Below are 24451 nucleotides of genomic sequence, written 5' to 3' on the forward strand. Positions count from 1 at the left end.
TAGATTTTTGAGTATTTAATTTGATTGTGTATTAATACTGCCTATCAGTACAACAGAGGGCAAGATTACTTGACTCCTGGATTTGCTAAACTTTGGCAATGCCCCTCTGTGCATCTTTTGGTTGGTTTTCAAGGATAGTTCAGAGGAATCGTTCTTGTTCTGAAATATTTTTGATAGTTAAAACAGATTTGAAATTGCTCTCTTGGTTCTTAATAGTGTCCAGTTTTTTGTTTTTGTTTTTTCCCCCACTAAGTTGATTGATCTATTCATTCAGCAGATAAACATGGAGCTTCTAATATGTGGTAGTGTTTTTGGTGCTGGAGTTGCACAGGTGAACAGATTAGCATAATTCCTGTGTGTTGCTTGCTAGTTGAAGCACCAGAGAGTAGATAACCAGTGAATTGAATGCAAAGTTACTGCCGTTATGGGTTGGGATAACCACTGTTTGATGAAGTGAGCAGGAAATGTAAATGCAGCTGGAGTTTAGAGACTTGAGAGGTAGTAAGTGTGCTGTAGACTCTGTGAGGGCTTCTTTATGTACCAACATGGAATGCAGTCAGGAGTTTTCAGCTGAGGTCTGACTGTGGTTGCAAAGCTCACCTTACTGCTCCATTAAGCAGTAGGTGTCCACAGATGTCTGCACACAGGATGGTGGAACAGCTGTTAGAGTAAATAGCTGTTACTGGAAGTGAGGGGTGAAGTAGATGTAGGGTGTTCTGTGAATTTACTACAGTAGTAGCATTTTTTTATTAAAGATTTATTTGTTATTATATCTAAGCACACTGTAGCTGACTTCAGATGCACCAGAAGAGGGCGTCAGATCTCATTACAGATGGTTGCTGGGATTTGAACTCAGGACCTTTGGAAGGCAGTCAGTGCTCTTAACCACTGAGCCATCTCTCCAGCCCAGTAGTAGCATTTTTGAGAGAGAATTTCTCCCTCCTTGTCTGGATGGAGCTTAGATGTGTCAGGACAACGTGGAGCTGTACTGGATCTGGTATGTGTAATTTTTTGCTCTGCTTAATGGGTGTGTAGGTCAAAACTGCCTCATAACACAAGTCACTGCTTGCCTTCTTTGTGCTTGCCTGTGCACTGAGCACAGAAACCCTGCTGAATGCTTGCCTCTGGGGTGTTCTTGATGCCATGCAGGCACTTTGTACAATGCTTTTCTGTATGTGAGGGCAATAAGGGAAAAAACATTTCTGAAGGTGGCTACAGGTGAACTAACTACATTCCATTTTTCCACAGAACATTTTTTTCTTAGCATGCAGTGTATAGACAAATTAGATATTTGGCAGGTTTTTCTCTGGAAAGAAAATGGGACAAGCTTGATCCCATATGGCACAAAATTGTATTTCCTGCCAATTAAAAGAACAAGGTTTGCTATCAATTAAAAGGATAAGGCTTGGGCTGGAGAGATTGCTCAGCGGTTAAGAGCACTGACTGTTCTTCTGGAGGTCCTGAAGTCAAGTCCCAGCAACCACATGGTGGCTCACAACCATCTATAATGTGATTAGATGCCCTCTTCCGGAATGTCTGAAGACAGCAACAGTGTACTCACATAAAATAAATAAATAAATCTTAAAAAAAAAAAAAGAAAAGAAAAAAAGAATGAGCTGTGGTGGCCCATGCTTTTATTTCACCAGAGGCAGATAGATCTCTGTAAGTTAAGGCCAGCCTGATTTGCAGATCAAGTTCCATTATAGGCAGGTCTACACAGAGAGATCAAGTCTCAAAAACAAGAAACAAAAAAACCAACCAACTAAACAAAAGGCAAGTTGGAATTTTGACAACTTAATTCTGTCATTTTAAGCTTACCAGGTTCTACTTCTTAAAACTGTTTCTGTGATCACATCCAGAATGCTGTTTTGATACTATTGGAATGTATCAATATTGGATGGCCATAAAAATTTCAAGATAGTGATATTCCATCTGTGATGGTATGTATTCTGTAATCATGTCTCAGCTTGGGAGTGTAGCAAAGAGGTAGGGGCTCTAAGAGTGAAGCCCCAAGATTGGTCCTTTGCAACAATCGAGCCTTTGAAAACACACACACACACACACACACACACACACACACACAGTCTACCCAGAGTACAAGTGAATCCAGCATGTTACAGTGTAACAGAGCCTGATAGACTTTGGATTCCCCATTGCAAATACCTTTGAGAATTACTTCATGAGTTTTGGTGTAGTATCCAGAGCTCCCTCAGCTATCTATCTGAAAGGCTCTGAAAACCTCTTTCCATTTACAACGGCGAGTCTTTGTAAAGTAGATATTCTTCTTGTACTTCAGAACTTTTATTTTCGGTAGTGGTAATTTAATCCAGCCTTTGTTCAGGGTAGGTAAAATGTTTTATTTCTAATTAAATGCAGAAACAAACCTTAAAATATGCTCCATTCTAGTATGGCATACACTAAAGAAATTTATTTATTTATTTATTTATTTGGTTTTTTTTGAGACAGGGTTTCTCTGTATAGCCCTGGCTGTCCTGGAACTCACTTTGTAGTAGACCAGGCTGGCCTCGAACTCAGAAATCCACCTTCCTCTGCCTCTCGAGTGCTGAGATTAAAGGAGTGTACCACCATGCCCGGCAGAAATTAATGTTTTTAATTAAAATGTCTTAAGCTGCTCTTGTCATTAGTTTGGACAATGCACTTCATTTTCTGAAGTCCTAATTTTGTTAGAAGCAGCATTTTTCATTGACACAATATTTCTACGTAATTATGGAATAAATTACTGTAATTTGATCTATGTGGTCATTGTTTAATGACCAAATCAGCATAACTAGCATTTCTATTTCCTTAGATGTTTTTATTTTCTTTGTCTTGGGAACCCTCAGACTCTGTCCTCCAGTTACTCTGAATCATAGTTATAGTCTGTCACTGCCTTATTGTGCCAGACAACGCCTCAGTTGTGTTTCATGCTGTTGTCCATTCTGTACTCAGTGTCTACTGGTTTAGCTCCTGTAGCTTCTACAGATGAGTGACAGCAGGGTTTGTCTTTCTGTGCTTTGTAACTGACTTTTTTTTTTTTTAAACCTTCACCAAGTGTAATAAGAACAGCAGTATTTGTCTTGATGCTCCCAGCTTATCTCCTTTCCTTTAATATGATGTCTTCCACTTCTAGCCATGTTGCCAGAAAAGAGAGTAAAGCTTTTATAGTTGAGTAATATTTCATTGTGTGTGCTCATTTTAAAAAGTCTTATCTATTTCTTTGTACACTTGATTGACCCTGTGTCCTCACTGCATGAGTGCAGGCATCTCTCACAGAATGGTAGTGTTGCACAACCCTTTAATACAGTTCCTCATGTTGTGGTGGCCTCCAACTATAAAATAATTTTTGTTGCCACTTCATAACTTATTTTGCTGCTGTTAGGAATCATAATGTAAATATCTGATATGCAACCACTGTGAAAGGGTCACTCAATCCCCAAAGGGGTCTTAATCCATGGGATGACAACCACTATACCCCAGAGTGAGGTTGCTTGATCATCAGTTGTTTCAGTTTTTTGTTGTTGTTGTTGGTTTTTTTTTTTTTTTTTTTTTTTTGGCTTTGTTTTTTTTTAATGAACCTGACATTGTAAAACACAGTAATGCCAGAATTTAGTTGACTATGAGAGGACATTTAAACAGCACTGTAGTGTGATTGCCTCTAGAAAGTTGAGTAGTGACTAGAAAGTGCTCTGTCCTGGAAGCCAAATGCAGGCAGCTGTTTGGATCAGGTCTGCAAAAAAACCCTGGTTCAGGGCACTAAGTTTACCAGTCTTATTGGCTGTTTCCAGAGCAGCCACAACCTTATTCAGAAGACGTGAGCTTGAGGCTGGAAAGCTTTGCCATTTGTCAACACTGAGTTGATGATGTTCTAGATTCCTAGATATTCTCATACAGATTTTAACACCAGCTTTCAGTTCATGAGAAAAATTACTGGGTAGTTTCATGGAGATTGCTTTGACTTTGCCAACTTGAGTAGTATTGGTGGTGTATTAGTTGCTTTTTATGTGATGAAATACCTGATTAAACAGTTTGAGGGAGATGGGTTTTGTGTCCATGCTGGTGATGCTCTCAGCTGTGGCCATCAGAAATGTGCTCTGCTGTTAACTCACTCACATCTTGGAGGACCAGGAAGCAGAACCTACTTTCAAGGGGCTTCCTCCTTTACCATTTTGCCCCTGCCTGTGAGATGGTGTTACCTACTACTTTGTCCACTCTGAAAACCAAAAGATGTGTTTGGTCTGCCAGGCATAGTGTGTTAATCCAAGCACTCTGAGGCAGAAGCAGGTGGATGAGTTCAAAGACAGCCAGGGCTGCACAGAGACTGTCTGGAGTGTGGGGTGAGTGGGGTTGGGCAAAAAGCTAGTGTTTGACCAACTAATGCTTTGTTCTTACTACATTTAAACTGGTCTGTAAATTTAGTGGTTTTGTTGTAATTAGGTTCTTAATTTATTTAATTGTTGTTTCATAATTTTCAGGGTTTATTTTATACTATTTTATCTTTTACTTTGTTTAGCAAGCCTCACTTTTCCAGTTCCTTGAATGCACCGTTGGAGTGACTCTCACAGGAAAGTGCTGTGATTATCAGCTAGAGTAAGAGCTTAGAGGGGTCTAGGGTGCTCATCGCTAGAGCCAGCAGAGGAGAAACAGGGTGGTGCTCTTCCTCTCTCTTACAAGACCTTTTTGCAGGATGGGTGAGCAGAAGATAAAGTCCATTTGGGGTATCTCTGAAAGATAGTCAGTATAAGGAAAAAGCTCATTCTCACAGAAGATGTTAATAGTAATACTGAGGGAAACAGAAGATTTGGGTAATAACTGCTTGATTTTTTTCATTAATCCATTTACAAGGATTACTTCTCTAAAGCCCAAGAAAATGAATCAGCATACAAAGAAACAGGAAATTTAAAATATAGGTCAAATAAATTAAATTTACTTGTCAGCAAATTGAGTGATTATATAAACTATACTAAAAGTAATATAGAATTGTAGGAAATCTAAAAGATGCAAAATGTAAATACAGTGTAGAGTATATTCATTTTACTTGAAAATGAAAATAAGAGCAACTGGATTAGACAACTATTTAAAGATATAAAGGAAAATTTTTTTTCTCTTTTGAGACAAAGTTGCATGAAGCTAACGCTGGCCTTGAACTCATAATACTCTTGTCTCTGCTTCACTGTTGCTGTGACTACAGGCATGCCTTACCACATCTACAAGGAATCCCTGTTGATCTAATTAGATCTGATTAGATGTCCCAAAGGCAGAAATATCTTGTATATTTTAAGGAAAAGTACTGAAAAGAGATTTTTTAAAAAACATTTATTTTCTCACTGTGTGGATGTATGGTCAAAAGACAACTTGCAGGATTCAGTTTTCTCCTTCTAGCATATCTGCCCCTGGGATTCAAATTCAGGTTTTCATGTTTGGTAGCAAACACCTTTATCCATTAAGCCATCCCCAAAAAAACATTTTCACTTCTTTGAAAACTTTTTAAAAATGAAACTTGAAATTCTGAAATATTTCATACCCTTAGAAAGTTGGAAGAATAGTCCAGAGAACCTACAAGTCCTTCTCTGGTTGCTGGCAGCATTTTTCCTTCTTGTCACTTCTTCAAACAATTAGCATAGCTACCATGTGTGGTCTTTATGGTCTCTAGGTCTGCAGTCTACAGGTGTAAGGCATGCAAGAACCACGTGTGGATCATAGACAGATACTGACATTTTATAGCGATTGTTCACAGCGAGCAGTTCCAGTTACTGACTGAGGAATGGTTGTATACAGAATTGTGAGAAGAGCTGAAGCTATCTTACCAGTTTATCCTAAGCATTTCCCTACAGGATAGTGGGCATATTCATACTACTTTTTATTGAAATTAGTTCCCTTTATTTTTAATTTTACATTTTTATTTTCATGTATTTTTATGTATATGAGTGTTTGTTTGCATGTTTGCATGTGTACCACATGTGTGCAGTGCCCACACAAACCAAAAGGGGGCATTAGATCTCCTAGAACAAGAGTTACCAGTGGTAGTGTGCTACCATGCAGGTGCTGGGAACTAAATTTGGGTCCTCTGGAAGAGCAGCCAGTGCTCTTACCTGCTGACCCACCCATCTCTGCAGCTCCCTAAAGAGATTCTTGATATCTTGGTGTTTAACAGTTATTAAAGAGTCCTGACTCATACAGTTGAAAGAACTCTGAACTTCTTGAGGACTAAGACTGATTCTTATTGTTTTCTCTTCCCCACATGAATAGTTATGTCCCCACAAAGACTGGTATAATGAACAACAGAAGGAATCTGAAGTCTTTTTTTTTTTTCCTCGAGACAGGGTTTCTCTGTGTAGCCCTGGCTGTCCTGGAACTTACTCTGTAGACCAGGCTGGCCTCGAACCCAGAACAGAAATCCACCTGCCTCTGCCTCCCAAGTGCTGGGATTAAAGGCATGTGCCACCACACCTGGCTTCGGAATCTGATGTCTTTGAGAACATCTCAGAGAATAAATGTCCTGCTGGTTGCTTTTGGGCAGGTCAGGGAAAGTACTCTGGGCTGTACTTTTGTCCCTTCTGAATTTGGCACAGAAAACAGAAGTGTAATTTCTGCTTAAAATGTGTCTATCCTGAAGGAGCTGAAACCACATTTAAATATAATTTCTTATGTTGTTATGGCTTCTAATTTAATTTTGTTTTCAATTTTAGGAAACACTCCTTTACATCTTGCTGTGATGTTAGGAAATAAAGGTTAGTAAATACTTTTAATGTTTAACTTCATTCATAGTTGTCATTAAAACATTTGTGTGTATGCATGTGGCTTCATACACACTACTGCATGTGTATGGAAATCAAAGGACAACTTGTGGAAGTTGGTTCTCCTGCCACATGAGTCCTGGGGATTAAAGTCTTGATAGCAAGAGCCTTTACCCAGTGGGCCATCTTGTCAGCCTTAGTTTTGTCATTGAAAAATCACTTAACTAGGGGCTAGAGAGATGGCTCAGTAGCTAAGAGCACTTGTTGCTCTTTCAGAGAACCTGGTTCAATTCCCATTACTCATATAATGGTTCACAACTGTTTGTAAATCTTATTTCCAGGGAATCCACTGTCCTCCTCCTCTTCCTCCTCCTCCTTCTTCTTCAGATTTATTTATTTTATGTATATGAGTACACTGTAGCTGTACAGATGGTTGTGAGCCCTTATGTGGTTGGTGGGAATTGAACTTAGGGCCTCTGCCTCCTCTGGTCCTGCTTGTTCCAGCCCAAAGATTTATTTATTATTATATGTAAGTACACTGTAGCTGTCTTCAGACACACCAGGAGGCATTTGATCTCATTATAGATGGTCTTGAGCTACCATGTGGTTGCTGGGATTTGAACTCAGGACCTTCGGAAGAACAGTTAGTGCTCTTAACCACGGAGCCATCTCTCCAGCCTAGCTTTTTTTTTTTTTTTTTCATCCTGAAATAAACAATTGACATAGCAGATAGGCATAGGCAGATTCTCCTTTGGGTCTTTTTGGGTTGTAGATTTTTTTCTCGAGACACAGTTTTACCATTTTGCCCTGGCTTGTCTGGAACTCAAGGTACAGAGCAGGCACCTTATAACTTAGAAATCCACCTGTCTCTGTTTTACAAGTGCTTAGATTAAAAGCATGCACCACCGTGCTTAGCTGAACTGTAGACATTTGTATAAATTATTCTTAAGGTTCATAGGTTATCTTTAGTTCATGTAAAACACTTGAAATATTCTTTAGAGACGGGAAGCAATACTTTTTTTTCAGAGAGTATCCAATTTACTTTTAGATAGGTTGAGTTCTTTTGACTCTGGGAGTTTATAAGTTAGTTATACATAGAACATATACATGGGAGTTTATAAGTTAGTTATACATAGAACAGCATTATTTCACATATGTAGTATAATCTGGTTTCTTTTGCATAATACTCATATTTAAAGGTTCTAGAAATTGTATGTCTGATCATTATTCCTATTTTATGTTACAGAATGCGCACATTTACTGTTGGCTCATAATGCTCCAGTAAAGGTGAAAAATGCTCAGGGATGGAGCCCTCTTGCGGAAGCCATCAGCTATGGAGACAGACAGATGAGTAAGTAGTACTTTAAAAATAGAAATTGATGTGTTGAGATAGTTTTCTTGTGGTGTGACTTCTACTGAGAAATCTGTAAGCTTAAACATGACTTGGGAACTCTAGCATTGAGCAGCAGAACAGTTGAGTCATGTGGGAAAGCCTCCTTATATTGGTGCTAAGACATTTGAAGTCAAGACTTCATTGTTTTTTCTTGCAAATTATTATTTTTGCATAATTATTAGTGTACTAATCAGAATAGAAACTAATTATGATGTTAACGGTGTTTATGGGCTGGAGAGATGGCTCAGCGGTTAAGAGCACTGACTGCTCTTCTGAGGGTCCTGAGTTCAAATCCCAGAAATCACATGGTGGCTCACAGCCACCTGTTATTAGATTTGATGCCCTCTTCTGGGGTGTCTGAAGACAACTACAGTGTACTTAAGAATCAATAAATCTAAAAAAAATAAGATACAGGTAATCAACTCAAATTTTGCCAGGCAGTGCTGGTGCACACCTTTGATCCCAGCACTTGGGAGGCAGAGGCAGGCGGATTTCTGAGTTCGAGGCCAGCCTAGTCTACAGAGTGACAGAGTGAGTTCCAGGACAGCCAGGACTATACAGAGAAACCCTGTCTTAAAAAACAAAACAAAACAAAAAAATCCCCCCCAAAAACCAAAAAACAACAACAACAAAAAAACCAGTGTTTACCTACTTTTGGCAGATGTAGACTTTGCTGGAAGCTAGGAGATGTGCTGTCTCTTGGTTCATTCTTTGAGTCATTTTGTTTCCTTATCCTGGAGATCTTTCACGGGGCTTCCCTACATTTCTCTATACTTGATATACTCAGGGACAGACTTAATCTGCTCAGATCTAATCAGGGCTAAAGGTAAATGTGGCCGTGCTTTCTCCTGCTGCACTTGCTGACTCCCTGGGTCCTAACATGGCTATTGGGGGTATGGGTGTGGGGCTCTGGCATCTCTACCACTAGCATAACCTTTTGTTTGGGGGATGATTATCCACCCTTAGGTCAGGCTTGATAATATTTACTTGTATTGTTCTACATGAACTGCCACTTAGACTTTAAAGCCTTCTAGAATCTCCTTAGAATACAATTTGGCTTTTATCTATTTTTTCCTTAGGTATAGATACCACCAAAGTCCAATTTGGTGAATCAGTGAGTTTTATTATTATTACTTACAGGAATAAGAGTGAGGGCCTATTTACAGGAGCAGAAATGACTCAAACACAACTATATCACTAAAGCCTAGCCCAGCTCACAAAACTGGGAACCTGTAGTGCACTGCACAGCCTAAAGTCAGATTAACAGGGTCCAGAGTGTCCTTTCCAGGTGCCTCAATTATTCTAAACCTCTCCTAGGCAACTTAGGTAGTTTGTTTCTTACAGGCAGCTGGTCTGGTCTGATTAGTCTTCTTTGCAGCTTGGCCTAACTTCATGTGACAGGGACTCTTCAGCTTTTATTACTAACTTTGTTACAGAGGGTCCTGGTGAACCTGGTCAGTTTTGGGGACTTCTGAATGAAGCTATTCTGAGTTGTTTACCTTTTTGTTTAAGTAGCTTCCTGCAGAATGGAATGTTTTAATCTCTGAACATACTGTTTAAAAAAAAAACATGCCTGATACAAAGATCTTATTTTTATCAAGTGTATTTGTTAGTTTGAAAGGAAGCATCATCTCCCTGCTACTATTAATATTTCATAGTTCAGGTAGGAAAAATCAATGAAGAATAGCTATGTAGAAAAAAAATTGTCATGTTTATTGAAGAATTCTGTAGCATTGTCTATTATCGGGCTGCTATGTGTCTTTTGTGCTAGGTTTTGGATTTTTCTGAATTCTTTCTTAGGATTTGGTTCTATATGTAATCCACATAGTATATGTGCAGATTGCCTGAATTTCTTGGACAACTTTGAATGATGAGGCTGTATTTGACTGTAAAATGTAACATATGATGATAATACTATGGTATTTTTACAGATAAATTGGCATTTGTGCTTTTTGTAGTTATACCAACAGTTTTCCTTGTAGACGAATAATCAGAAATCCATATGAGAGCAAGAAATAGTTCTCATCATTGAATTATTTCAGGGGAAAGTTAAAATGTACATATTGAAGACACCTGAGAAAGGAGTAGCAGTGTCTGAAGCCTTTTCTTTCATTTTTCTAACCAGTTAGCAGAGTGAAGGGAAAGTAGTGAGGACTGTGGAACTTCCAAGGATCATTTATTCACAGTAGAAGAATGTGTAAGACCCTTTTGTGTATACAAGTGAAGAGAATAAGTCATGAGTCTTTGTGTCAATTTGAATTTATCATCTATGAGGAAAGACAGGAAACAATTCTCATGGAAAACCAGCTTCAAGATAGGTCTGTAGTTACTCACTTTTTTTTTGTTTGTTTGTTTGGTTTTTTCCCGAGACAGGGTTTCTCTGTGTAGCCCTGGCTGTCCTGGAACTCACTCTGTAGACCAGGCTGGCCTGGAACTCAGAAATCTACCTGCCTCTGCCTACCCCACCCCCCACCCCCACCCCCCCCAGTGCTGGGATTAAAGGTGTGTGCCACCACGCGCCCCCCTCCCCCCCAGTTATTTTTATATTTCACTACAGCCTATCACTAAGAGAACTGTTAAACTCGTTTTTTTTAAATTTTTTTTATTAGGTATTTTCCTCGTTTACATTTTCAATGCTATCCCAAAGGTCCCCCATATCCACCCCCCAATCCCCTACCCACCCACTTCCCCTTTTTGGCCCTGGCGTTCCCCTGTACTGGGGCATCTAAAGTTGGCAAATCCAATGGGCCTCTCTTTCCAGTGATGGCCGACTAGGCCATCTTTTGATGCATATGCAGATAGAGACAAGAGCTCCGGGGTACTGGTTAGTTCATATTGTTGTTCCACCTATAGGGTTGCAGTTCCCTTTAGTTCCTTGGGTAATATCTCTACCTCCTGCATTGGGGGCCGTGTGACCCATCCAATAGCTGACTGTGATCATCCACTTCTGTATTTGCTAGGCCGCGGCATAGTCTCACAAGAGAGAGCTATGTCTGGGTCCTTTCAGCAAAATTTTGCTAGTGTGTGCAATGGTGTCAGCGTTTGGAAGCTGAGTATGGGATGGATCCCTGCATCACTAGATGGTCCATCTTTTTGTCACAGCTCCAAATTTTGTCTCTGTAACTCCTTCCATGGGTGTTTTGTTCCCATTTCTAGGAAGGGGTAAAGTGTCCACACTTTGGTCTTCCTTCTTCTTGAATTTTATGCGTTTAGCAAGTTGTATCTTATATCTTGGGTATCCTAAGTTTCTGGGCTAATATCCACTTATCAGTGAGTACATATTGTGTGAGTTCCTTTGTGATTGGGTTACCTCACTCAGGATGATGCCCTCCAGGTCCATCCATTTGCCTAGGAATTTCATAAATTCATTCTTTTTAATAGCTGAGTAGTATTCCATTGTGTAAATGTACCACATTTTCTGTATCCATTCCTCTGTTGAGGGGCATATGGGTTCTTTCCAGCTTCTGGCTATTATAAATAAGGCTGCTATGAACATAGTGGAGCATGTGTCCTTCTTACCGGTTGGGACATCTTCTGGATATATGCCCAGGAGAGGTATTGCTGGATCCTCCGGTAGTACTATGTCCAATTTTCTGAGGAACCGCCAGACTAATTTCCAGAGTGGTTGTACAAGCTTGCAATCCCACCAACAATGGAGGAGTGTTCCCCTTTCTCCACATCCTCGCCAGCATCTGCTGTCACCTGAGATTTTGATCTTAGCCATTCTGACTGGAGTGAAGTGGAATCTCAGGGTTGTTTTGATTTGCATTTCCCTGATGATTAAGGATGTTGAACATTTTTTCAGGTGCTTCTCAGCCATTCTGTATTCCTTAGGTGAGAATTCTTTGTTCAGCTCTGAGCCCCATTTTTTAATGGGGTTATTTGATTTTCTGGAGTCCACCTTCTTGAGTTCTTTATATATATTGGATATTAGTCCCCTATCCGATTTGGGATAGGTAAAGATCCTTTCCCAATCTGTTGGTGGCCTTTTTGTCTTATTGACGGTGTCTTTTGCTTTGTAGAAGCTTTGCAATTTTATGAGGTCCCATTTATCGATTCTCGATCTTACAGCACAAGCCATTGCTGTTCTATTCAGGAATTTTTCCCCTGTACCCATGTCTTCTAGGCTTTTCCCTACTTTCTCCTCTATAAGTTTCAGTGTCTCTGGTTTTATGTGGAGTTCCTTAATCCACTTAGATTTGACCTTAGTACAAGGAGATAGAAATGGATCAATTAGCATTCTTCTACATGATAACCGCCAGTTGTGCCAGCACCATTTGTTGAAAATGCTGTCTTTTTTCCACTGGATGGTTTTAGCTCCCTTGTCAAAGATCAAGTGACCATAGGTGTGTGGGTTCATCTCTGGGTCTTCAATTCTGTTCCATTGGTCTACTTGTCTGTCACTATACCAGTACCATGCAGTTTTGATCACAATTGCTCTGTAGTACAGTTTTAGGTCTGGCATGGTGATTCCACCAGAGTTTCTTTTATCCTTGAGGAGAGTTTTTGCTATCCTAGGTTTTTTGTTATTCCGGATGACTCTGCCGATTGCCCTTTCTAATTCGTTGAAGAATTGAGTTGGAATTTTGATGGGGATTGCATTGAATCTGTAGATTGCTTTTGGCAAGATAGCCATTTTTACAATGTTGATCCTGCCAATCCATGAGCATGGGAGATCTTTCCATCTTCTGAGATCTTCTTTAATTTCTTTCTTCAGAGACTGGAAGTTTTTATCTACAGATCTTTCACTTCCTTAGTTAGAGTCACGCCGAGATATTTTATATTATTTGTGACTATTGAAAAGGGTGTTGTTTCCCTAATTTCTTTCTCAGCCTGTTTATTCTTTGTGTAGAGAAAGGCCATTGACTTGTTTGAGTTAATTTTATATCCAGCTACTTCACCGAAGCTGTTTATCAGGTTTAGGAGTTCTCTGGTGGAATTTTTAGGGTCACTTATATATACTATCATATCATCTGCAAAAAGTGATATTTTGACTTCCTCTTTTCCAATTTGTATCCCCTTGATCTCCTTTTGTTGTCTAATTGCTCTGGCTAGGACTTCAAGTACAATGTTGAATAGGCAGGGCGAGAGTGGACAGCCTTGTCTAGTCCCTGATTTTAGTGGGATTGTTTCCAGCTTCTCACCATTTACTTTGATGGTGGCTATTGGTTTGCTGTAGATTGTTTTTATCATGTTTGGGTATGGGCCTTGAATTCCTGATCTTTCCAAGACTTTTATCATGAATGGGTGTTGGATTTTGTCAAATGCTTTCTCAGCATCTAACGAGATGATCATGTGGTTTTTGTCTTTGAGTTTGTTTATATACTGGATTACGTTGATGGATTTCCGTATATTGAACCATCCCTGCATCCCTGGGATGGAACCTACTTGTTCAGGATGGATGATTGTTTTGATGTGTTCTTGGATTCGGTTAGCAAGAACTTTATTGAGGATTTTTGCATCGATATTCATAAGGGAAATTGGTCTGAAGTTCTCTATCTTTGTTGGGTCTTTCTGTGGTTTAGGTATCAGAGTAATTGTGGCTTCATAGAATGAGTTGGGTAGAGTACCTTCCGTTTCTATTTTGTGGAATAGTTTGTGAAGAACTGGAATTAGGTCTTCTTTGAAGGTCTGATAGAACTCTGCACTAAACCCATCTGGTCCTGGGCTTTTTTTGGTTGGGAGACTATCAATGACTGCTTCTATTTCTTTAGGGGATATAGGACTGTTTAGATCATTAACCTGATCTTGATTTAGCTTTGGTACCTGGTATCTGTCTAGAAACTTGTCCATTTCATCCAGGTTTTCCAGTTTTGTTGAGTATAGCCTTTTGTAGAAGGATCTGATGGTGTTTTGGATTTCTTCAGGATCTGTTGTTATGTTTCCCTTTTCATTTCTGATTTTGTTAATTAGGATGCTTTCCCTGTGCCCTTTAGTGAGTCTGGCTAAGGGTTTATCTATCTTGTTGATTTTCTCAAGGAACCAGCTCCTTGATTGGTTGATTCTTTGAATAGTTCTTCTTGTTTCCACTTGGTTGATTTCACCCCTGAGTTTGATTATTTCCTGCCTTCTACTCCTCTTGGATGAATTTGCTTCCTTTTGTTCTAGAGCTTTTAGGTGTGTTGTCAAGCTGGTAATGTGTGCTCTCTCTAGTTTCTTTTTGGAGGCACTCAGAGCTATGAGTTTTCCTCTTAGAAATGCTTTCATTGTGTCCCATAAGTTTGGGTATGTTGTGGCTTCATTTTCATTAAACTCCAAAAAGTCCTTAATTTCTTTCTTTATTCCTTCCTTGACCAAGGTATCATTGAGAAGAGTGTTGTTCAGTTTCCACATGAATGTTGGTTTTCTATTATTTATTTTGTTAGTGAAGATCAGCTTTAGTCCATGGTGATCTGATAGGATGCATGGGACAATTTCAATATTTTTGTATATGTTGAGGCTTGTATTGTGACCAATTATGTGGTCAATTTTGGAGAAGGTACCATGAGGTGCTGAGAAGAAGGTATATCCTTTTGTTTTAGGATAAAATGTTCTGTAGATATCTGTTAAGTCCATTTATTTCATCACTTCTGTTAGTTTCACTGTGTCCCTGTCTAGTTTCTGTTTCCATGATCTGTCCATTGGTGAAAGTGGTGTTTTGAAGTCTCCCACTATTATTGTGTAAGGTGCAATGTGTGCTTTGAGCTTTACTAAAGTTTCTTTAATGAATGTGGCTGCCCTTGTATTTGGAGCATAGATATTCAGAATTGAGAGTTCCTCTTGGAGGTTTTTACCTTTGATGAGTATGAAGTGCCCCTCCTTGTCTTTTTTGATTATTTTGGGTTGGAAGTCGATTTTGTTAGATATTAGAATGGCTACTTCAGCTTGTTGAGCATCTACTTCTTTTTGGGAGCATCTACTTCTGTGTTTGCTAAGCCCCGGCATAGTCTCACAAGAGACAGATATATCATGGTCCTTTTAGCCAAATCTAGCTAGTGTGTGCAATGGTGTCAGCGTTTGGGGGCTGATTATGGGATGGATCCCTGGATGTGGCAGTCCCTAGATGGTCCATCCTTTTGTCTCAGTTCCAAACTTTGTCTCTCTAATTCCTTCCATGGGTGTTGTGTTCCTAATTCTAAGAAGGGGCAAAGTATCCACACTTTGGTCTTCATTCTTCTTGAGTTTAATGTGTTTCCCAAACTGTATCTTATATCTTGGGTATTCTAAGTTTCTGGGCTAATATCCACTTATCAGTGAGTACATATCATGTGAGTTCTTTTGTGATTGGGTTACCTCACTCAGGATGATGCCCTCCAGGCTTATCCATTTGCCTAGAAATTTTATAAATTCATTCTTTTTAATAGCGCGGTACTTATACAATAGTCTTTCTTGAACTCTTAAAGGAGCCTTAACTGAACCAATAGTATGTATTTAGGAATGTCAGTGTGAAATTGTATTTTTGATGGTGTTTAAGGAGATGGCTTTTAAGTCTTCATTTTGATGTGCTACTGTGAAATTTTCTACTTTTTGATGAATCAGAAAATTTAATATAAATTATTAGCAAAAGCTTTGTGATCTCCTTGTCTTTTTGTTTAATTTCTGCTAATTTTATTAATGTTTTGTGTTATAGAATAAGCAGTCAGGGCTGGTAATGTAGCTCAAGTGGTAGAATACATAATATTTATAAAACCTTGAGTTTGGTCTTCAACACTATGTAAAATTGGGCATGTGAGCACTGGGGAAGTAGAGGCAGAAAGATCAGAAGTTGAGGACTAGCTGGGAGTGGTGGCACGCCTTTAATCCCAGCACATGGGAGGCAGAGGCAGAGGCAGGTGGATTTCTGAGTTCGAGGAAAGCCTGGTCTACAAAGTGAGTTCCAGAACAGCCAGGGCTACACAGACCCCCCCCCCCCAAAAAAAAAAAAAAAAAAAAAAAAGTTGAGGCCTTCTTCGGTTACATAGTCAGTTCTAGGGCAGCCCAGGATACAGAAGAGATGGTCTCTAAAAAAGAAAAAGAAAAAAGAACCCAGTACTTGTACTGCAGAGAGGCAGTCGGATTTCTGAGTTTGAGGCCAGCCTGGTCTACAGAGTGAGTTCCAGGACAGCCAGAGCTACACAGAGAAACCCTGTTTCGAAAAAAAAAAAAAAAAAAACCCTAAGAAGAAAAACAGAAAAAAGAAAAATTAGAAAATGCTAAACTACTTCTCAAGGACTATTTAATTTTAATTTCAATTTCAGATTTTATTATATTGGTTTTCTGCCTTAAAATCTTTACCTGATGAGCAATAATGGCTTAAGCACATCTGGGGAAAAATGGATATAACTCTGATTAACTCTTCCATAATTTCCAGCATTTCCTGTGATTTCCATAGACAGCTGTGGCTTTTTCTTCACACAGGGTTATCTTTGGTCTCTAGGGCCTGTTCATTGTATCTTTGTGTGGGTTTATGTTACAGCATATGGCTTTATGGTAGTTTTGAAAATTCTGTTGGGCACTGTCTAAGTTTTGGGCACACCAGAGTCTGATGATTTGCTGTCTATCTAGACCTGGCAGTCTTCATCATTTAGGCTTCATGTGCACATGCACGCGCACACACACACACACACACACACACACACACACATACACACACATTTTTTTAAAGTGGTGCCTGTGACAAATTTTCAAAGTGATCTAGTTGCTTATTTAGCACATTTTGAATTAATTATCCAATATTTTTCCTTACACAAGCTTTGTGAGATCTCAAGTCATATGTATATTTTCAGATTTTTATCTCTGCTAAAATACTCAGTGAATCCATAATAGATGACTAAAAATTGCAAAGATAAATTTAGGCTACCATATTGGAATTTCTTTTCTACTAGTTCAGTTTTTCTTAAGTTTATACTAGTGGGCTGGAGAGAGATCTCACAATTAGGAGCTCTTGCTGTTCTTTTAGAGGACTTCTAGAGCCTTCATAGGGGAAGGAGTGACTCACCGTGACTGATGCTCTAGTTGTAGGTGATCTAACACTCCCCTCTGACTCCTCTGTGTGCATGTACACACATACAGGGTACACACACAGCCCCCCTCCCCCCCCCAGGACATATGCACAGGATATACACACACACAGGACACACTCGCAGGACACATACATAAATAAAGGACACACATAGACACACAGAACACACAAACCACACACACACACATAAAGAAATCTTTAAAATTTTTCATTGGGGACTTTTATTACTACCCTGAGTTTTTAAAATTTAACCTTTTTTCTTTCTTTCTTTCCTTCTTTCCTTCTTTCTTTCTTTCTTTCTTTCTTTCTTTCTTTCTTTCTTTCTTTCTTTCTTTCTTTCTTTCTTTTTTTTTTTTTTTTTTTGAGACAGGGTTTCTCTGTGTAGCCCTGGCTGTCCTGGAACTCACTTTGTAAACCCGACTGGCCTCAAATTCAGAAATCCGCCTGCCTCTGCCTCCCAAGAGCTGGGATTAAAGGCGTGCGCCACCACACCTGGCTATGTTTTTTTTTTTTGTTTGTTTGTTTTTACTTCTTAAGAGAAGGAACAAGGGATAGAAAGATGCCTTAGTGTTAACAGCAATTGCTACCTAACAGCTAAAGCCTGCTGACCCTAGTTCAATACACAGAACTGATATAAAGGTGGGAGGAGTAGACCAACTCACATTTTACACCCATACATGCCCACATATTACACACACACACACACACACACACACCCAGTAATGTAATATAAATTTAGAAATAAACCCGATAATATTCATTTTAGAAACTTAATCATAGAAAAAAATAAGGAAAATTACAAATCAGTTGTTTCTTTTAAATTCTAGTCACAGCTCTTCTAAGGAAACTCAAGCAGCAATCTAGGGAGAGTGTTGGAGAAAAACGACCTAGGTTGTTAAAAGCCCTAAAAGAGGTAAGTTGATTCTAAGACAGTTAATTATAATTTTAAAAAGCACCAAAATGTGTGTGTTTGTGTGTGTAGGTGTGCGTGTGTAGAGGTGTTGGTGTAAGTAGGTAAGTAGGGTGCCCAGGGAGCCAAAGGGCACTTGAGCTGGAATTATGGGCAGTTGTGAGTTGACCAGCGTGGGCGCTCAGGACCGAATTTGGTCCTTTGCAAGAGCAGCAGGTGCTCTTAACCTCTGAACCTCTCTCCAGCCCCTTAAGCAGTCTTTTAAAATGAAGTTAAATTCTCACCAGTTGAGGATTAATAAATGGTGAAAGTTATTTTTAAATTAAGTAATTGAAGTAAAATTCTGGGGTTATAATGTGAGTTTTTGGTAGAAGCATATTTTCTTTGAACTGGGAAGATATTATTAACGTTTAATAAATTAGGTACTCTAGAAGAGGTACATTATGGTTTCATGGTTGGTGGCCACATCTTACTGATGTTGGTGTTACAAGAAGGTATTTTGATAATTGTGTTCTTTTGCAAATCCAAACATAAATAAAAAAATAATTGATTTCTCCTCTTATCTTTAGATCTTTAATGAAATCAGGTAGTTTTTGGGGGTAGGCATGGGGACAGGGGCAACATTGTAAGTATCAGAGCTTATAACTAAAGTACATTTAGTAATTTTTCTTATTTTATTTCTCAGTTAGGTGACTTTTACCTAGAACTTCACTGGGATTTTCAAAGCTGGGGTAAGAGTGTGCTACGTTTTATTATAAAAGTGCAATTATAGACATTAGCATGACACATTTTATACTTGTCTTCATTGTGTTTAGCATAATCATTGTAACAACCACTAGTTATACCTATTAGTAATATTCCATTCCCAGCTAGAGAGGCAGTTCTCAAAATTTTAGTTTTTAAGATGGAAAACTACCTAAAAATATTTTTTGTAACAAAAACAAGCTTGAAAACTATAGTAATTTAGTCTCACATCTTTACCACAGGGGCTGAGGCAGAATTGTAGCTACAGGTTCAAAGCCATGCTAAGTTTGGCCATGTACTACAGCGTGAGACCTTTAGGGCCCAGGTTCAGTTCCCAGCACCCACATCAGGCAGCTCACAAACTGCCTGTAACTCCAGTTCAGGGGATTGAATGCCCTCTTCTGGTCTCTGTAGATATAGCGTGCATGCTCTCAGGCTTACATGAACATACACATAAAACAAAAAAGTAAAATAAAGGTTTAAAAATATTGTAATTTAACAATAAGAACTTCCAAAAAATGAAAAATTATGGGATTATTAATCATTTTAAGAAAGTTTGAAGTATAGTTCTATAATTTCTAAGAATTTGCTTAAAATTCTTTTTATTTTGTCATCTTTCAGTTATTTTTACCTCTTAAGTACTTCATGGCCACTGTCAAGATAGAACTTGATATTTATAAAAGGTTTTGATTGTGCATCCATTTATTAATTTACCATAGCAATGGACGTGGCTCTTCTTTTATCAAACATGAATCTGCTCAGAGAAAAGTTAATGTCCAAAAACAAAATTTCATGAAAATGCCCCATACTTTTTTTTTAAAGCTAGTTGAAAAACTAAATTTTATTTTATTATATATTTATTTATTTATTTGGTTTTTTCAAGACAAGACATCTCTGTCCTGAAACTTGCTCTGTAGACCAGGCTGGCTTTGAACTCGCAGAGATCCATCTGCCTCTTGAGTGCTGGGATTAAAATCATGTACCACCATGCCCAGTTTAATTTTATTTTTATTAAAAATGTAATAACTTTGTATTCAATATACATATTTTTATCAGCATTTGAATTAACTTTTGTGTTATAAAGTAGTTTAAATGATTAGTGGTATTTATCTTTAAAATAGGCATTGAAACCAAATTTTGACAAAAATGTGAAGTATATTTCATTTTATATAATTGAATATTATTTGGAAGTTACACATATTACATATATATCTTCTAATTATTTTATATGCTACAATGATATTCTCTCTATATATGTATAGTACATTTTGTTATATACTGTCTACTAATAGGTCTTTCTAGATCTTAATACAAACTAGTAGTAGTTTATATTTTACAGCTTGAAAAATAATAGACATTTTCAAGTTTGGAGCCCATAGAAGATTGATAAATACAGCTTAGTTTGGAGCAGTGCATTGGCACTGATACCCTTTAATACAAGTTACACTTTCAGAATGCATTAGGTGTGCACACTCACAACTTAGGGCCTACGGAGATGTTCAGGTGGTAAAGTGCTTGCTGTTCAAGCATGAGGACCTGAGTTCTGATACTTGCACCTGTGTAAAATGCTGGATGCACAGTAGTGCATGCCTGTAATCCTGAGCAGAGAAGTGGAGGTAAGGCGTCTGGGGATTGCCATTCTAGCCAAATTGATGAGCTCCCAGTTCAGTGAGAGACCCTAGGAGGATAGAAGTTGATGGGTAAATGGTGTGGTTTTTCTTGTACAGACTTTGAAATTGAGGCACAGTGAGCCTAACTAACAAGGGTATATATTTAGAACTCAAAAGTTTAAATACAGCTGCCTCAAAGATGTCTCTTAATATATTACTTTTCTACTGTTTTTCCAAATGATATTTGAGGGATCTTTTAGACCCAGGATTTCCTGTTTAGCATAAAGTGGTGTTTAGTGACCCCAGGTAGTGTTTTCTCATCGGTATCACTTTGCAGTCTGCAGTGGAGTTAGCGATTGCTTACTTTTCGGCTAGGTGGGGATAAGCGTGTAGTAAAGTACATTGACCCTGCAGCTGAGTAAGACTTTGAGAGGGAGAGAACTTAAAGGCAACCATCAACATTTGTAAATTACTAAAATGTTTACTGTGCTGCTATTTAAAAATTTACAAATTTCTTGGACTTTAGTTACTTTTTAACCTTTTGTTTCTGAAATTACAGTGCCTTTGCTTTCCCGAATTCTGCCTTCTGATGCCTGTAAAATATACAAGCAAGGTATCAACATCAGGTGAGGTGATATGCTTTGTGTTCTGAGTAAAAGAAAGTTAAGTTCTAGAGGCAGCTTTTCTGGTAGTTATAATTTACTTGTGTTTAATAACTTAAAATAATACTCTATTCAGGTTTGTGCTTGTGTAAGACCTAGTGCAGAGATGATGTAAATTCATCAAAAACCCTAAGTTAAGATGAGCTTGTCATCCAAGCCAACTCTTTAGCATCAAGGAATGCCATGCTGCAGTGCTACCTTGGTCTTGGGTTCCTTTAGTAATAAGGACTCACCCTCTATCTTAACTTTGCTCTGTGTCTTTTACACTCTTTATTCCTTGTTTGGCTGTCCATGCTCCACCCTTCTCATGTCTTCAGTCATCTTTCCATTTCAGTCAACATATTAAGGATGATTTAATTTTCATCTTTTTCTTTTATAGCTATGATTGATAATTAAGTTTATAAAAGTAAATATATTTTATACTAAAATTTTTTGTCATTGCTTATATTTTTAGATTATTATTTTTTTAACAATTTTCCACTTTTATTAACATATATTAATGGTATAGAATTGTGAGGTTCATTTGCCATCTCATTCATGTATATAGGATATTCTCATTATTGTCCTATTATTTACACTTATCTCCTCCCTCTCACCCTATTCCAGCCATAGAATCAGTTGAACGGCTGTTGAACCATTTTTAAATGCACAGTTCAGTTGCATTAGGGATGCTCATAGTGTTCGACAACTGTCACCACCACAAATCTCTTACTGTGTTCTTAATCTTGCAGAAGTGAAGTTAGACTCTTAAACAGTAACCACACACTCCCCTTCCCCTCCACTCAGGAAACCACCTTCCCACTTCTTTATCTCTATGAAGTTGACTTCTGGATACCTTACATAAGTGAAATAATACACTGTCTTTCCTTTTGCAGCCAGCTTATTTCACTTAGCCCAGTGTCTTGAAGCTTTATATAACTTGAGTATACATCACAGTTGCCTTCCCTTTAGATTCTGAATAGTATGTTTTATATGACTGCGATGCAGTTTGAGTATTTGTGCACTGCCTGTGCACTTGGTGTGCTTCTGACTTCAGCTTCCATGATTGGTATCAACATAACTCGTATTTTTAGATTATTAATGTAACAAATTTAAACTTTAAATTTATAAATTAATCCTAAAATTTTAACTTGCATATCGACACATAGTACATAATATTTATGAAGTATGCATATAGACAGCCTTGTTATATTCCTGTGTGTCTCCAAGTTATTAGTTTAGATGTTTAGAATTAAAATGTTTTAAGGGATTTTTTAAATATATACTGTGCATTTGTAGGAGAGAGAGCTCAGAAATTGAATAATCCTTAAATGATCACTTTATATCTTGGTTGTATTGATTCTTGTTTATGCAAAATGCCTACGTTAAAAATTGCTTCCTATTTGTGTGACTTTTTATAGTAAATGATATGAGGGCTAAACACTTGCTCTCTGTGTATGTGACGTCCTGAATTTGATCACCAACACAAGGGGCGGGGGCCACACAAAAATGGTAATAATGGGGAGCGCATTACCAACCTAACTGTGAAGAGACTAAGTGGGTATAAGACTGAGAGTGTGACAAGAGGATTGTGGCTGAAGTTAAAAACTGAGAGCAAGCAATTCACGGAGGTCCTGGGCATGGGACTTCTTTCAGCCTCAAGGTGAAGAAGAAATGTCCCAGAACAGTGCAGAGGCTGGATTGGAGGGTGTGTGGCAAATATTTTTTTCCCTAGACTATTAGATTCTATTTAAAAATGTGAATTAACATCTAATAAAAATTATGTTTATGTTTTAAGACAATCCTTTTAAGTATAACTTCAGAGGAAGCTAAATTATAAAATAGAGGAATCTCTAGAACTTATGTTGATCTTGTATCAGTCAAGTAATCACTTAAAGAAGAATCAATACTTTAGTAGGCAAAGGAGAGATTGAGCAACATTATTAGACCAATTGATGTAATAAAGCAAGGCATGATGATGCAAATGATACTTGTAATCCTAGCATTTGGGAGGTGCATAAGTGCATCATGAATTCCAGGTCAGCCTGGGTCTTGTTTTCTAGGCTAGCCTGAGGTACCTAGTAAACAGCCTTGGCTCAAGAGGGGGAGGGGGCTGGAGAGATGGCTCAGCAATTCAGAGGACCTGGGCTTGGTTTTGAGTGCCCATATAGCATCTCAGAACCATTTATAACTTCAGTTCCAGGAGATCCAATATCTTCTAATGATCTCCACAGGTACTACATGCATATAGTACACCTACATACACAAACGCAGAAAAACCACTCTTACACATAAGGGAAAAAATATCAATAAACATTTTCACTAATATGTAAACTAAGATGTTATCTAAGATGGCCATGATGTTGTACACTTATAATCCCCACAGAAGTTGAGGGAGGAGGGGCCGTCCTGAGCTATATATTGGGGGTGTGGGGCAAGGAGACAGACAGACACAGAAAGAAAATACCCATGACAACCCACTGAGACAGTCACTATAAACTTTGCTTATTTTGCATGTCAGTGACATGAGTATTTTTAGGCTTTTATCAGAATATTTTGGATTCAAATTTTTGGATTTGTATAAAGTTCCTTTTTGCTTCTTCTCTGTTTACCTGTAGTCTCAGCTACAAGGCAGGAGAATCACTTGAATTCAGGAATTCTAGGCTGTAGTATAGTAAGCCACCTGGGCACTCTTTGGGAGTTGGGGACCTCCAGGTTGCTTAAGGAAGGAAGGTTCAGCTGGATGAGGTTAGGACAATATTTATATCATAGGCCTAATATATGTATGTGTATATGATGTATATGTATAAATACGTATTTATATGTGTAAATATATCTTGCTTTAGTTGTAATGATAGAAACACATAGAATTAAAATCGACACCATGTGTTTAATGTAGTTGGGGTTTTTTGACTTAATGAAAGCTATTGCTGGATCTAAGCCTTGGATTAGTGACCATTGTGCCTCAGTTCCCAAGTAGGTTGGACCTGTTGAGATTGCAAATGTCCCCATGTCTTTGTCTTTTTGCCTCTTTTTCTGTGCATCTCTTCCTTCTCATTCTCATCCTAAAAGCCCATTATAATTCTCAGGATGATAGGTACAGAAGTGGAGACAAAGAACTGTTCTGTGCCACCTATTATGTAGTCTAGAATTCCCAAGTGGCTAAAGCATGGAGCCAAATAGTTTAACTGTGTACTTGGATATAAGATTCCCTTTTGGTAGTAGGTAAACTTTTGACATGACTGCTGACTCTGTTTTCTCTTGAGCCACATGTACACCCAGTGACAGGCCTTCTGACGCAGTTTAGGTGGCAGACCTCTTGAGAGAAGATCAGGGGCCAGCAGTGGCCTTACCCTTGTAAAAAATCTAGAGCTCTTAGGGTCTTTTGATTTCATATTGTAGCCATGGTGTGTGTGTGTCACTACGGTATACACATGGC

At 38.3% G+C, this 24451-nt stretch overlaps 1 protein-coding gene across 3 annotated transcripts in view; it reads left to right on the plus strand.

Annotated features, from left to right (window-relative positions):
* The window catches only part of Ankrd13c (ankyrin repeat domain 13c), a 62615-nt gene that overhangs the window by 8878 nt on the left and 29286 nt on the right, over positions 1 to 24451 (plus strand). For 2 of the 3 annotated variants that reach the window (XR_003954348.1, NM_001013806.2), the window contains exons 2-6: positions 6687 to 6728; positions 7981 to 8085; positions 17935 to 18020; positions 18703 to 18748; positions 20931 to 20997. Coding sequence is in view for 1 of the 3 variants with exons in the window: in NM_001013806.2 (NP_001013828.1) it covers positions 6687 to 6728; positions 7981 to 8085; positions 17935 to 18020; positions 18703 to 18748; positions 20931 to 20997 (346 nt within the window). In the remaining 2 variants the exon portion in view is untranslated. The remainder of the gene's footprint in view (positions 1 to 6686; positions 6729 to 7980; positions 8086 to 17934; positions 18021 to 18702; positions 18749 to 20930; positions 20998 to 24451) is intronic. The other variant, NM_001359909.1, reaches the window with a different exon arrangement.

Source organism: Mus musculus, chromosome 3 (genome assembly GCF_000001635.26).
Source record: "Mus musculus strain C57BL/6J chromosome 3, GRCm38.p6 C57BL/6J".
Classification (NCBI taxonomy): Eukaryota; Metazoa; Chordata; class Mammalia; order Rodentia; family Muridae; genus Mus; species Mus musculus.